Source organism: Camarhynchus parvulus, chromosome 17 (genome assembly GCF_901933205.1).
Source record: "Camarhynchus parvulus chromosome 17, STF_HiC, whole genome shotgun sequence".
NCBI classification, from domain to species: domain Eukaryota; kingdom Metazoa; phylum Chordata; class Aves; order Passeriformes; family Thraupidae; genus Camarhynchus; species Camarhynchus parvulus.
The window spans coordinates 4,474,564-4,488,456 of record NC_044587.1 but is presented as its reverse complement, the minus strand read 5'-3'; the positions used below and the strand labels follow the sequence as shown (position 1 = coordinate 4,488,456).

Here is a 13,893-nt window from a genome sequence, read left to right as displayed (position 1 = left end):
GAAAAGCAGGTATAGAGTTGGCCTGAAAGATGTCTGTGAACAGGCCCCGGTACTGATCTGGGAGCACCCTTACACTCCTGAGTGTTTTAGCTGGTTTACACAGAGCTATTGAGCTATTCAGAAGTTTTCTATGTGACCAGCTTGGAGCCTGTTTGGAGAGAGAGAGGGACTTGTCACCTACACGAGAAGGTATAAAAAAACATGAGTCAAAAAATCTGATGATTGCTAGTTTGTCTCCTACTTTTTTAGATATACATCTTCCTTCATTTCTAAAGTTTGCTGCTCATCATAGGAACTGTTTTTCTTTATCATGTATTGATTTAACAAACCAGACAGTACAGCCTGGGGCCACAGCAGCTCTGCCCAGCATTTTTGTATTTATAGGTTAATTGCCTCATGATTTACCGTAAACCTTAGTTTATTTCTTTTCACCTCTTGTATCCAGCCTGGGCCCTTGGATTTGTGCTGTGCTCTCCATTACCTGACTTTCCTTTGTTGTTTATTTTGTTCTCAGGAATGAAAGTTACTCTGCTTCTGGAAGACCGGAGAGTCTGAGCACTCAGCGAGATCTCTTTGAGGAGAGAGGGGAAGAATATTTGAATGCTTTTGACAAGAAGGCCCAAGCAGACTTTGACAGCTGCCTGTCTTCTCAGAGGATAGGCCAGGATCTCCTGTTCCAGCACCAGGAGAGTGTGCAGGAAGCCTGTCCTGCTGGCAGCCGCCATGCAAACCTGAGGTGCTCACCCCTGGAGCCTGATTTTATCCAAGCAGAGAAGAAGCCTGAGTATAATGGTTGGGATATCAGCCACCATCAGAAACCTGCAGAGACAGCAGCAGAAGTTGCTGAAGAAGTACCCCGGGATGAGCAGTCCTTCAGTGCTGACCCCTGGAAGAAAGAAGGAGCCAATCCCAAGCAGGCCACTGAAGAGACACCAGAGTGGGCTCCTGAGAGCCGCAATACCAGTGGGCAGCCCCAGGAGCAAATGGGGAGGACACGGCGGTCAGGCCCCATTAAAAAACCAGTCCTGAAAGCCCTCAAGGTGGAAGAGAAGGAGAAGGAGATGGAGAAGGTTAAACTGGAGGGAGAGGACAGCTCACGCCCGCTGAAGGAGAAGGCAGCTGTTCAGAAGGTGGAAAATGAGTCAGATGACTCTGCTGCCTTGCTGAACTCCACGCGTTACCTGCTGGATGACAAAGGTTCTTCCCAAACCAGCCTTGCACGAGAGGCTGAGAAATCCCAAGAGGAAGAAGAGGAGGAGGAGGAAGAAGAGAAGCCGGAAAGAACCTGGGAGAACAAACTATCCAGAGAAAGCAGCGATCTCCCTCCCACAAAAAGAAACAACTGGATCTTCATAGATGAGGAGCAAGCCTTCGGTGGGAGAGGTCAAGGGCGTGGGCGAGGGAGAGGCTTCAGAGAGTTCACTTTCAGAGGCCGAGGCACGGTTGTGAGCAGCAGGGGGGTCTACAACAACAACAACCAGAGGAGCAGCCGGGGCCGAGGGCTCCGGGAATTCAACCAGCCAGAGGACTTCCCCAGGGGCAAGCCAAGGCGCCGGATTGCCAGCGAGACACACAGTGAAGGCTCAGAGTATGAGGAGCTGCCCAAGCGTCGCCGGCAGAGGGGCTCGGAGAACAGCAATGAAGGCTCTGTGCTGGACAGGGAGGACAGTGATTTGAAAAAGGGAGACTTCAAAGAGTCTTGGAGGTCCAACAAAATCTATTCAGATGATCACAATAGCCTGGATCCTAAGATGAGGGCTCCAAGAGCCTTTGGGAGATCACTGCCACCGAGACTGAGCAACTCTGGCTATGGGCGAAGGGGGTTCATGGGTAAGGAGCCCACCCAGTGGCAGGGCAGGAGTGGGGGAGGAGGGTGGCAAGAGTACAGCCACTCATCTCCATCAGACACTTTTGGGAGCAGGCAGCAGTGTGACAGGGACTACATTCAGGATTCTTACAAACACACGGATTCCTTCTCCAGCCGGGTTTTTGATGAGAGTCATCTGGATGACAAAAGGCACTTTTTCCAGGAGGATTACTCAGCAGATCAGGAGAACATAGAGAACAGGCCCTTCAGGAGGCGGCGTCCTCCCCGCCAGGACAAACCTCCACGGTTCAGACGCCTCAGGCAGGAGAGGGAATCAGTCGGGCAGTGGAACCCCGAGGAGGGAGGCCCTAATCTGCTGCCCAGCCAGTGGCCAGGCAGACCCAAACTGGGCACTGCAGAGAAGAGCAGCATCTCGGGCAGACGCTCTCCTGAGCTGTCCTACCAGAACTCTTCAGACCATGCCAACGAGGAGTGGGAGACAGCGTCTGAGAGCAGCGACTTCAGCGAGCGGCGGGAGAGAAGAGATGGAGCTCCAGAGAGTGAGGGCCAGCTGGAAGGTGGCCTCAGCACTGGGAGCTTGGGAGAGAAGAGGGAACTGGCAAAGAGGAGCTTCTCAAGCCAGAGGCCGCTGGTGGACAGGCAGAGCCGCAAGGCTGAGCCGGCAGGGTTTGCAGAGCAGTCCGTCAGGACTGGTGTGGGAGCAGCTTCCAGATATGAGAGCCAGCAGAATGGGACCCTGATTAAGAGCAAAAGGTAAAGTTGTTTTCTGCTCTGTGATAAGTGCAGATGTTGGAGTGGACATACACCCCATGCATTTTCTTCTTGTCACTCCTATTTGCATTCTACTGACAAAACTAAATCCTTTCCCTTCTTTCTTGTGTAGGTCTCCAGAAGAAGGAGGAGGCCTTGGCAGCACCAGTGGTGGGAGCAGCCACTCCATTTATAGCTTGGATAGGGCCTCCCATGTGAACTCAGAGAGTGCTGAGGGGCCAGGTAAAAAGCCAGAGAAAGAGCACAAATCCACTGCACAAAGAGCAAGTGAGAAGGGAGAGGCCTTGTCACAGTTTGAACTGAGTTATGGAAGTGAGTATCTTGATTCATTTGTTTCTTTAAGAGGATAACATATTATGGCTGACTGATTAAAGCCAGACTGATTCAATCCAGTGTAATTTTTAATATTAGGTTAGGGGCTTTTTTCCATTTATTTAAAGAAACAAGAAAATTCTTGTGTATCTAAATACAAAAATGGAAGGTAAAATTGTTGTTAAATTTTAAACACAAACTTTTCAGCCTGATCTGACAGCGTCTCTGATGTTTCTTCTATAGAAAGTTTGTGTTTAGGGAGAATATTTCTGTATTTCTCTCTAAGATGCTAATGTGTTTTAGGCTTGAAATTTATGTTATGTGAAGGAAGTTGAGAGAGGATCCAGAGTGGGGAATTTGAGGCTGAGCTAATGGCAAGGAGAATGGCAAGAAATTAGTATCTCAGAAAAGAATTACCTGAGTTATCACACAGCTCTTCCAGGTAAAGTGTGCTCATCTTGAAACAGAGGAGACAGCAAAGTCCTGCAAGATAAAGTGGCTGGTAGATGTCAGCAGACTACATTATTTTGTTTTCTAAATGTAGCTGCTGTCGTACTAGGTGAACTTATTGCGGCATGGAGTCTCTTTGGAGTGCACTGTTTAAATTATTGTACTTACAAAGTTTTATATGCACACACATGTGCACTGTGTTCTCTCTGTGTGCTTTGTTCAGGTACCATCATTGATAATCGGGTGTCAAACACAGCAGAAGAGAATGAAGTTGGTTCCATGACAGGGGAAGGCTTCATTGAGGTTCTTACTAAAAAGCAGCGTCGTTTGCTGGAAGAGGAGCGAAGGAAGAAGGAACAGGCTGCTCAGGTGAGGAACGGGAGGCAGAAAAGTTGGACTTGTTACATGATTTGGATTGTAGTCAGAGAAACAGGGCCCCAGAAAGTGTTTGTATGAACAGAAAAACATCCAGTTGACAATGCCAAAGTAGTACAGATCCTGTATTGGGCCCCAGAAACGTGTTCAGGGCTGCTGGTCTGAAAAGGAGAGTTTGATTTCTGACTATTCTTGGCTTGCAGCAGAATTGCTAATTGAGAGTTAAGTTTCTGTAGTGATCTTCATCCAAAGCAGCTTGGCTCTCTAAGCCAGCTGCTGGCTGTAGTTGGTGGGATATTGGGCAGCAGGAGCAGTGGATGATTTTGCACTCTGACTGTGTTGTTGCCAGAAGAAAACCTCACACTTCAAAAGGCAGCTCTTTCCAGCCTTGTTAGACTGGGGGACCCTCCCAGCCTGACACCTGTGCCTTTCCTGTCACAGGCACCAGCCAAGGCCCGCGTCCTTCAGTCGCGCATTCCTCCACGATTTGCTAAGAAGCAGAACAGCCTGTGCTTGGAGCAGAGTGATGTAACAGTGTCTGGAAACAGCCTGGGCACAGAGATCTGGGAGAGCAACAGCCCAGGTAGGCTTGGGTCTGTTTGTTCCAAAGGGTTTCACAGAGCTGGAGTCCTCTGGGATGTGCAGCAAGGATGGGGTCTGTGGTTCAGAGAAGAAAACCCTCTCCTGTCTGATGCTGGGAGTGGGAGGGGAGCTGGCAGACATGTGGAATAGCCTCTGTTCTAAGCTCTACTGTTCAGCCATCCTGCTCCTGTTGCTGGCCGTGTTAGTCTCCTAATCTGCTTCTTGGGTCTTTGTTTCACATCAAGTTGCTACTATACAGCATTTTATAGCTGCTTGGGCTGGATCTACTTTTTCTTATTTTGCTTTCCTACATTTTCTCATATCAAGCCTTGAGCGGATAGTGCCTCCCTTGTTTCTCTCTGACCTGTCTTTCTTTTGTTGTTATGTTCCTTAAGAAATCTCCCTGTTCTCTACTCTCACTCCTCATACCCTGTGTTCTCTGCTGCATCATGTCTCAGATGTCTGGGCAACACTTCATGTTCTGAGGTGGTGAAAATACCCTTTCTCATGTCTAGAAATGGAAGGTGGATGGTGTAATGTGTACAGGGTGTGCTCATAGCTGTGTTTCAAGCAGCTGAACCCTGCCCTCCATTCTCTTCCAGCACTTTCCGTTCAGTCTCCTGGCAGTGATTCCTGGAGCAAGCCTGTAAATACCTTTAATGGTACTGAGTCCAGCACTGAGGTAAGTGGCTCCTAAGGTGCCCTTCAAGGTATTGTGTGTATAAAGTATTAATGCAGGTGGCTTTTATGCTTCTCATTGCTCCATCTGTGCTTAGTGACTCTCAGCTCTGCTTGTGCCATTTTAAACCGTCTCTTTGCAGTTTTGAGCTTGACGCTGTTCAGATCTTGACCTAAAGAGCCAAGCCAGCACTGCTTGGTGTTGTGTGTGGGTATAAATCTGGAGTAACTGTGTGATAGAGCTATTCCAGGGTTATGCTCATCACTGGGTGCACACTGTGGTCGAGGAGGGTGGAATCCCTTAGGTCCTGTTTGTGCCTTGTGCCTGTGAGCAGCGTGTAGCTGTAGCCTTAACGCAGGGAGGGCAGAGAAGTTCCTGAACTCTTCACCTCTGGAGACCGAGTTAAAATTTCATTTGGGTCCCATGTGAAGTGAGTTTGGCAGTCTCAGCCTAGTTGTTCTGTGGGACACATTTCCTTACTCTTGAAGCCATAGTCTGGTTAGTGCATCAGTTCACCTGTCTCAGGGCTGTGTAGAGCTGAAGGAGCAGCCAAGGGGTGCTGCAGGTCAGGCCCAACTCCTTTGCAGTTAACCAGGATGTTGATTTGAAAAATGGACGTGGTCTTGCTGTTTTCTCAGATGTTTTTTCCTCGGTGGTGCTGGGTTGGAGTCCGGGGCTTTAACACATTTCGTGCTTTGCATAGCAGGGATTTAAAGGCAGCCAGGGGGATAGTGGCATTGACTTGAGTGCGGAGTCTCGGGAATCCTCCGCGACCTCCTCTCAGCGCAGTTCTCCATATGGCACCCTCAAACCAGAGGAGATGAATGGGGCTGGCCTGGTGGACTCCAAGCCTGACTGCCAGAAGGAGCAAGTGCAGAAGCAAACTGATAAAAAGGTAATCTGGATTCGCAGCCAAGCCAGAGCACAGAGTGAGAGACGTTGTGAAGTGGCTGTGTTGTTCTTGATAGCATTTTTAAGGCTTGAGGTTGGGTTATTCGGTCTTTGTGTCTCAGCCTCTCTGCTTTCCTGTTAAGGATTCAGATCAAGGCTCAGGACAGAACAAGGAACACAAGCCCGGACCAATCGGCAACGAACGCTCCCTGAAAAACAGAAAGGGTTCGGAGGGAACGGAACGGCTGGAAGGGAATATTCCCCCTGTTAATGGGGTGGAAATTCACGTGGATTCTGTACTTCCTGTGCCACCCATTGAATTTGGAGTAAATCCTAAAGTGAGGATTGAATTTAATTTTATCTTCTTGGTGATTTGATCTTGCTGAGGCATGAAAAGTGGTTTGAGGCAGAAGGATTATTTAGAGGAAGCTTCCAGCTGTAGGTTTGCCTTAGATTTCATTAGTGACACAGGCCAGTTACTCAGGATGTCCTGGCAAACATTTAGTATCCACTTGGAAATACTGTCCCAAGGACCAGCTGGGGTGGTAACAGAGGTGAGGGACAAAGTCATGGCCAAGCTTTCATGTGCCTCTGGGGGTTGCCTGCTGCTGAGTGCTGAGAAGTGTTTTCTGTTTCCAGCAAGGCTTACTGGAGATCAGTCTTTAGTTTGTAGTGTCATAATTCAGGCTAGAGTCATTAACCATGAAAAACAGAGGGGTGGCCCATGGATCTGGATTTAAATTTTATGTATTTTGCTTTTTCAGGACTCTGACTTCAGCTTGCCACCTGGTTCTGCCTCTGGCACTGCAGCTAACCCTGTCACCAAATTGCAGGATGCCTTGGCCAGTAATGTAAGTATCTTTTTCTTTTGACATTGATTCATTGGAGATACTCCTTAGGTAAATCTCAGATGCTTCCAAAGAGAGCAACCATGTCTGCATCTGACTTCATATTTCTTGCTTAGGCAGCACTTGCCACTGAAATCCAAAATGGAAGTCTCATGATACTGTGGTAAAATGAGTGTCTGAAACGCAGAAGTGATGTAGAGAGCAATTTCATTATCATTGTGACCTGTGTAAAGCCATCTCTGAGATGGCCAGTCTCTTCCCCTGAGACACACAAGTATTGGACATGGCCATGGTCCAGATGGTGACATGTTTAGACCCAGACTGCCCTGCTTCCTCAGAAGGTTTCACCTGTCACAGCAAGGCAGAGAACTGTAACATGGTGGTCAGGCCTTTTTGGAGGTTTCCCAGCTTATTCAAGCCCTCTGGGGATTTCATTATTCTCTGTGAAAGAGTGAGCACACTAAAAGCCCAGCTGGTAGCTCAACTGTAGACAGCAACGTGAGACACACACAAAGTTGCTTTTGAAATGTCTTCAAGTTTGGAGGCTGTCTGGTTTTGATTTTGGAGATTTGTCTTTACAGGGTGGTTCTTTTCAGAAACAGGTTTTGTCTGAAACTTAGGTAGTTTCTAAGTATGGGACAGGCAGGAGAACTCTTCTGCAAATGGAAGTTTTTGGATCAAACTGATGGAAGCTGATAAAGTTCAGCATAGAGTGTGTCTTTGCACATAACCAAAGCCTCCCATATTGCAAGAGCAGAATGGACCCTAGGTGAATATGGTACTTGGCTCATGCAGTACCACCAGGGACTGAATTCTTTGATGTGCACTTAATGGAGCTGCCCAGCTGAAGCTCTGTCAGCCTTGGTGGCTCGTACCATTCTCCTAAGAGTTCACAAATATTCACCTTTTATGACTCTCCCCTCAGGCAGGGTTAACACAGTCCATTCCCATCCTGCGAAGGGATCATCACCTCCAGCGCTGCATCGGCCTGAACCCCATGTCCTTCCCCACTGCTGACCTTACTCTTAAGGTAAGGAAGCTGAAGGTGTGTGGATACCATGTCTCTGTGGGGAGATCACTCTGAAGGTGTGGGATACCACGTTTCTGTGGGGAGATCTTTCCCAGAGTATTTTGTTAGGTGTTGCTAAACTTTAATTAGCTTTTGTAAAAGTTGTGCATATGTGCCGTTCAACATGAGTGCAGGAGTGTGTGTTTTAAGTCCTGAATGCAGGAAGTCCTTATCCATTGTAGAACCAAGTGCAACAGAGCTTTGCTATTTCTGTACTGAGCAAGGTGGCTGGTCAGGGGTCCTGGCAAGCCTGGTAGTGTAAAGAGAGGGAAAAACCAAACAAAGCCCACCTAAGTGTACCAACAAGAACAACAAAACCAAATAAAGCAAACCAAAACCCACTTCCATCCCAAACCTGAGAAGCTCAGCAAATACCAAGGGATTTGAGTATTTGTGAAGGGTTCTTGTCCATTAGAAATTGTTGTAGAGCCCCCTGGCCTCAGACCTGTCAGCTTTCCACTATGCCTAGAGTGCAGGGAATTTGAGCTCACAGGACACAGATGAGCAAGTGTGGGCTTTGGTAGTGTCCTCCCCATTTGAACTGTCTGTAGTTATTGTTCTTTGTTTCCATAGATGGAGTCTGCTCGTAAAGCTTGGGAAAACTCTCCAAGTTTACCAGAACAGAACTCCCCTGGAGGTGCAGGCTCAGGCATCCAGCCTCCTTCCAGTGTTGGAGCTTCCAACGGTGTCAGCTACAGCTCTTTTGGTGGAGTTTCTATGCCTCCTATGCCTGTGGCATCTGTAGCACCTTCGGCATCTATTCCAGGTACCTGCAAACTGCAGCAACATTTGCATTGTCTGATTGTTATCTGGGAGCCATCCCCTGGTTCTGGTAGATGAGAGCATGGCGAGAAGAGCTTCTGTGTAGAGTGACTGGCTGGCTGGTGTTTGACAGATCCTTAACAACCCAGGCAAGGCAGAAAGAGGGACTGTCTCCCCACTTTAAAGAATGTGACTGGTGAAAGCTTAATACAAAGACAGCTTTCCCTCTGTGTCAAGTCTCTGATGTCTCAATAGATCTTGCTTACCGTTTACTGTGTGCTCAGTAGAATAGAAAGGAAGAGAACTGTGTCTGAGAGGCTTCAGCAGTCCCAGTATCATTATCAGCCATTCCTCTGCTTGTTTTGCTTTTGAAGCCACAGGTTCTGAGCACCTTTTGCTTTTAGCAAAACAGCAACTGGTTTATAGCTCACAGAACTCTGGGAGGGGGGAAGGTGTTGCTGCCTTTTAGTTAAAGGAAAAGCTTAGCTCAGTCATGTTAGTGTGTGTAATTAGGGAGAGCATCTGGAAAGAGGAAATGTACTGGGATGCTCTCCATGGGATGACTTCTGGGTCCCAAAGGGCTTCTCATGTATGCACTGTCTTTCTCATGTCTCAGTTCAAGAACAGAGTGAAATGTGTAGTGACTCTGTTGTTAGCTTCCACTTGATAAACAGATTGTTCCAAGTCAGGTGATTTCCTTCCTCACCCACCCTAATCTTGCTGCTTAATCCTGTGGTTTATATCTGCACAAAAGCACAGGAGTGGCCACAGCAGTTACTAATTGGTGCCACCCTTGGGGTGAATATGGCTTTTAGATCTCATGTGTCAAGCCCTTAAACACTGTTTGCTCTTTCTGTCTGTCTGAGCTGCAAAGATGACATGATTGCAGAGCAGATTTCTGGCATTTAGTTCAGAGTACAGGTTACCAACTTCTGAGCTGCTAGTGTCTGACTCTTTTGTGGAGGTGGGAAACCTGTATTTACATTTAGCCTCTGACAGGAAGGTATGATTAATTCTCAGCAATCCTGCTACTGCTGATGTTATGTGGATTTAGGAGCTTTACAGACACTTCTGAATCAGTACTATGTTTGTGTTAACTTGCTGAGAGGTAGGAAATAAGTCTTGACTTGCAGATCTGTGCAGGCTACTGTGCCTGTATCTCCCCTGTACCTTGAATTTACAGCCTGCCTTTTCTGCTGTCCAGGTAACCATATTCCACCCCTGTATCTGGATGGCCACGTGTTTGCAAGTCAGCCCCGCCTGGTCCCTCAGACGATACCTCAGCAGCAGAGCTACCAACAGGTAAGGGAGCAGTACAGCTTGAAGGTGGTATTTCAAGGATTCTTCATGATGGCACTTAGGAAACAAGGAGTAATTTTTTAGTTTCATAGCCCAAAGGAAATTAGATGGGTCTCCCTTTAGGTTCCTTGAATGCTGCTTCCCAGTGGGTGTCAGAGGTTAGTGGAACTGAAGGGAGGGAATTGAGTTCTTCCCCTTCTGTACCAGTGCCCTTGGACTGGTTTTAACTGAACCAGATGCTGAGGCCTAAACGAGATTAAGTGACTTTGAGTGAATTCCCCAGCCAGTCAATAATAATGAGTAACTTCACTAGTAAATTGTGTGTTGATAGGGCTGGGGAGAGCTCTTTCAAGGTGGAGTACAGGCAGGTGAGAGCTGGGATTGTCACTGCCTGCTCTGTGTGAGGAACGTGTTGGTTTCCTCATGTCCATCAAGTGCCTCTTGCAGGCATCAGCCTCTGGGTGCCTGGGCAGTGTGTTCCCTGGCAGTGCTGCTGTTCTGGGGAATGATGCAGGGCTGGCTGAAGGCCCAGTGTAGGTAATTGTCACTGCAGATTGACTCATGCAGGAAACTGATGGGTTTTTAACAGCCCTGGAGAGTTTCTGGCTGCTCTTGTACCTCTCAGTCATATTAATTTCTTCTGCAGGCTGCTGCTGCTCAACAGATTCCCATTTCCCTCCACACATCCTTACAGGCCCAAGCTCAGCTTGGACTGAGGGGTGGTCTGCCTGTTTCCCAGTCCCAGGAGATGTACAGCTCCATACAGCCCTTCAGGTAACTGCTTCCCATTTTCCTTTCCTTGTGGCTTGCTCTCTTATGTTCCTGATGTCTGGGTACATTGGTCAGATACCCCACACTCATCTTCCCTTTCCCCTTTGTTCAAATGTTGTTTCATTTCCCTAATAACAGTGCCAGTGTAGGGAGCATGAGACTGAACAATCTGAATTAGCAGTTAGTGTTTCAAAAGCCTAAACACTGAGGTTTAAAAAAACAACCCTTCTTATTTGATAGAGCTGTTGGAATCTTTAACTTCTGATTTTTTCCTGCTTTGCAAAACTGCTGCAGACTTTAGGTAACCTGAATCTTCCCTTAACTGCTAATGCACAGGTTGTTATGTGGGATATTGAAACATAAATATCAGATACTGCACAATGTTATTCTGTTGAATATTCTGGCAACACAAGGACGTGGTTGTAAAAGCTTAAGAGTGGAAGTAAAAAATCCTGGTAACTAAAATGGAAAGTGGCATCACAGTTTATTTCTAAGCTGTCAGTTTAGTTGTCTGACAACTGATGGCAGGCCAGATACGATTTGGCAGAGTGTGCTTGTACAGTCTCCAAAGTTTTTGTGCATCATGACTGAAGCATGTTTTTTTTCCTGCAGGTCTCAGGTGTACATGCACCCCAGTCTGTCCCAGCCCAGCACCATGGTCCTGACAGGAGGCACTGCTCTGAAGCCTCCATATTCCGCCTTCCCAGGCATGCAGCCCTTGGAGGTGGTGAAAACCCAGTCTGGGTCCCCCTATCAGCCCATGAACGGAAGCCAGGCGCTGGTTTATGAGGGGCAAATAAACCAGGCTGGTATGGGAGCCTCCCAGATGATGGACTCTCAGCTCACACAGGTTAGGAGCAGGACTGGCGAGCCACTCCTTTGGTCCAGGCTAATTCACAGCCACATGTTTCTGAGGATGGGTTGTAACATGTCTGTCTGAACTAAACTCTTTGTAAAGAGGCGGAAGATTTCCCCGAGACACTGTTCTGTGAACCATGGTTTCACATATGCAGCACCTTATTTAATGAGATGGTTGCTCATACCTTGTCTGTCCCTGCTGAGACGTCATTTTGTCACTTGGAAGTCAGACCTTCCAGTGCTGCATGCATAGGAGGCCATGATGCAATGGTTGTCCTAAAAGCACCTCTTCTGAGAGCCAAATCCCAGTCATCTCTCCCAGCACCTCAGCTTCCAGGGCAACTAGGAACTTGTATTAAAGGCTCATCCGTCTTCTCAGTTCATTTGTCGTCCAAGTCTTATTTACAGCTTCAGCTGATCTGTTTGGCAGAATCCTAACAGGAATTTCAATGTGTGAAAATGTTTTAATAAAGCATGGTTCACATAAAAACATTGAATTCTACTGTGACCATAGCTGTGTTTGTGGGCATGTGCTCTGATTCTCTGGAGAAATTTGATAATTTTATTAAACTCATCTTACGTTTATCTTGTGCAACTTGTTAAGGTTTATTTTTTGTTTCAGAGGGATTTTTATGTTGTGACTGACGTAAAGAGTTAATCCTGAAAGTAACTTAGGTGAGGAAAATGCAGAGAACACTGACAAGCAAAATATTTGAAGAAATGCTTTATCCATCATAAGCGAGTAACTTGGTTTCTTTTGCCAGCCTTAGATTGGATTATTTATTTATTCTAAAGTGTTGATAGAACCTCCCAAATCCAGCAATTGTGAGAAAATCGGAGGGAACAGGAGGTGCCTCAGCCCCGAGCTACAGTATTTTTTTGTAATTGCTCTTAATTGTGTCCATCATTGGTTTGAAGCTCACTGTGAATCATGGAACTGAGGTCCCCATCGCTTTCTCTGGAGGTCCAGTCCTCAGAATGTTTTGGTGTAAGAGTGTAGGAGATTTTCAGAGGTGAAAACAAAGCACTTGACACTGCACTGACACTGCCATTGTATGAAGGGAAAACAGACCCATGAAGTGACCATGAGGAAGACTGGAAAACCGGGCTGTAGGAATGGAGAACAGCCCCCATCCACGGGCAGTTAGGTTAACTTGATGGCATGTTAAAAACCCAGCTGATAAAGAGTGTTGGCAGCACTGCCACAACATCCATTTCAGTGTGAAAGTCCCTGTGTTAACAGTCATTTGCGTTTATTCCGTGCCAGACTGCGCTGTTTGGGAGCTTCCTTTTGGCAAGGCTGTGCTTTCAGGGTATTGGGAGGCAGCATGTCAAACACGAGACTGTTACTGCCTTTAAGGTAACTACATGTCCTTGTCACACAGCTGACAATGCCTGTGCCTGGCTCCCAGCTGCCTCTGCCGCTACGGCTCTGGCCAGCAGCCCCTGCTTCTGCCACAGTCCATCCAGCTTCCCCAGGGGCAAAACCTGCCTGTAGGAGCTCCCCGAAGAATCCTCCCTCCTGGATCCCAGCCTTCTGTTCTTGCTGCCAGCAGGGAGGTAAGGATTAACTCCTGGTGCTGCTCATGGCATTCAGTAACCCCTCCTGCGTTGAAGTTTGACTCCTTGCTTTTTAAAGGGGAGAATGGCTTGTTTGGGATCCTTAAATATCCAAGCCAAGGATTGCTGTTAAAATGAAGGAACCCTTTCCCCCTCATCTCCAGAGTGCAAGCCAGCAGTTTCCAGGTTTTGCTGCTGGTCATCATTCTGTTTCCAGGGAGCCACATCCTGCCTTGATCCAGTTTGGAGTCTCCAGTTTTATTACATGTTTACACAGGTTTCCCCAGAGTGCTTGAGGGGTGGTGAGCTCCAGACACAGTTGGAATACTGCCCAGATATTTCACTCTGTTGTGAAGCTTGTCCATTTGAGTAGGTATATTAATGTCATGTCTGGTTTGATGGATTCATATCATAAGTTTGTCTTATTATAGGGGAGAGAGAGCACAGCAGTTAACTTCCAGGTTCTGTATTTGCTTGTGCTGCTGGCTTGGTGCTTAAATACAAGCAGATTATTTCACTTACAAGCCTCACTTTCTTCACCTGAAAAATATTTCTTCTTTTAAATGGGCATGATGGGGAGAAGGGCAAACATTTGGCTTAAGTTTTTATATGAAGTAATGAGCAATTTGTGAATGCAAAGATGATACTCTATCTCACTCATTTTCCTCTGTAGTCCTCCCAGATGGAAATGAAAGGGTTTCATTTCTCCGATGGTAAACAGAGCATGTCCTCCGGAGGGTCAGTCCCGTCCCCACACACGTACAGGTGAGACCTCCACACAGCTCGGGCTCCTTAGGATGGGAGAGAAATGTGGTGCACCCATCATCCCTGCACGAGA

At 47.2% G+C, this 13,893-nt stretch overlaps 1 protein-coding gene and 1 non-coding gene across 2 annotated transcripts in view; both read left to right on the top strand.

Annotated features, from left to right (window-relative positions):
* Positions 1-13,893, top strand: part of PRRC2B (proline rich coiled-coil 2B) — a 46,519-nt gene that overhangs the window by 26,963 nt on the left and 5,663 nt on the right. The window contains 16 exon segments of the mRNA XM_030961152.1: positions 515-2,581; positions 2,712-2,911; positions 3,585-3,730; positions 4,178-4,319; positions 4,921-5,000; positions 5,701-5,892; positions 6,032-6,226; positions 6,653-6,739; positions 7,662-7,766; positions 8,379-8,571; positions 9,772-9,869; positions 10,513-10,640; positions 11,250-11,487; positions 12,881-12,916; positions 12,918-13,055; positions 13,729-13,820. Coding sequence (XP_030817012.1) covers positions 515-2,581; positions 2,712-2,911; positions 3,585-3,730; positions 4,178-4,319; positions 4,921-5,000; positions 5,701-5,892; positions 6,032-6,226; positions 6,653-6,739; positions 7,662-7,766; positions 8,379-8,571; positions 9,772-9,869; positions 10,513-10,640; positions 11,250-11,487; positions 12,881-12,916; positions 12,918-13,055; positions 13,729-13,820 — 4,137 coding nt within the window.
* LOC115911086 lies at positions 8,805-8,885 on the top strand. Its single transcript, XR_004061233.1, has one exon. It is a non-coding gene; the product is annotated as a small nucleolar RNA SNORD62 (small nucleolar RNA).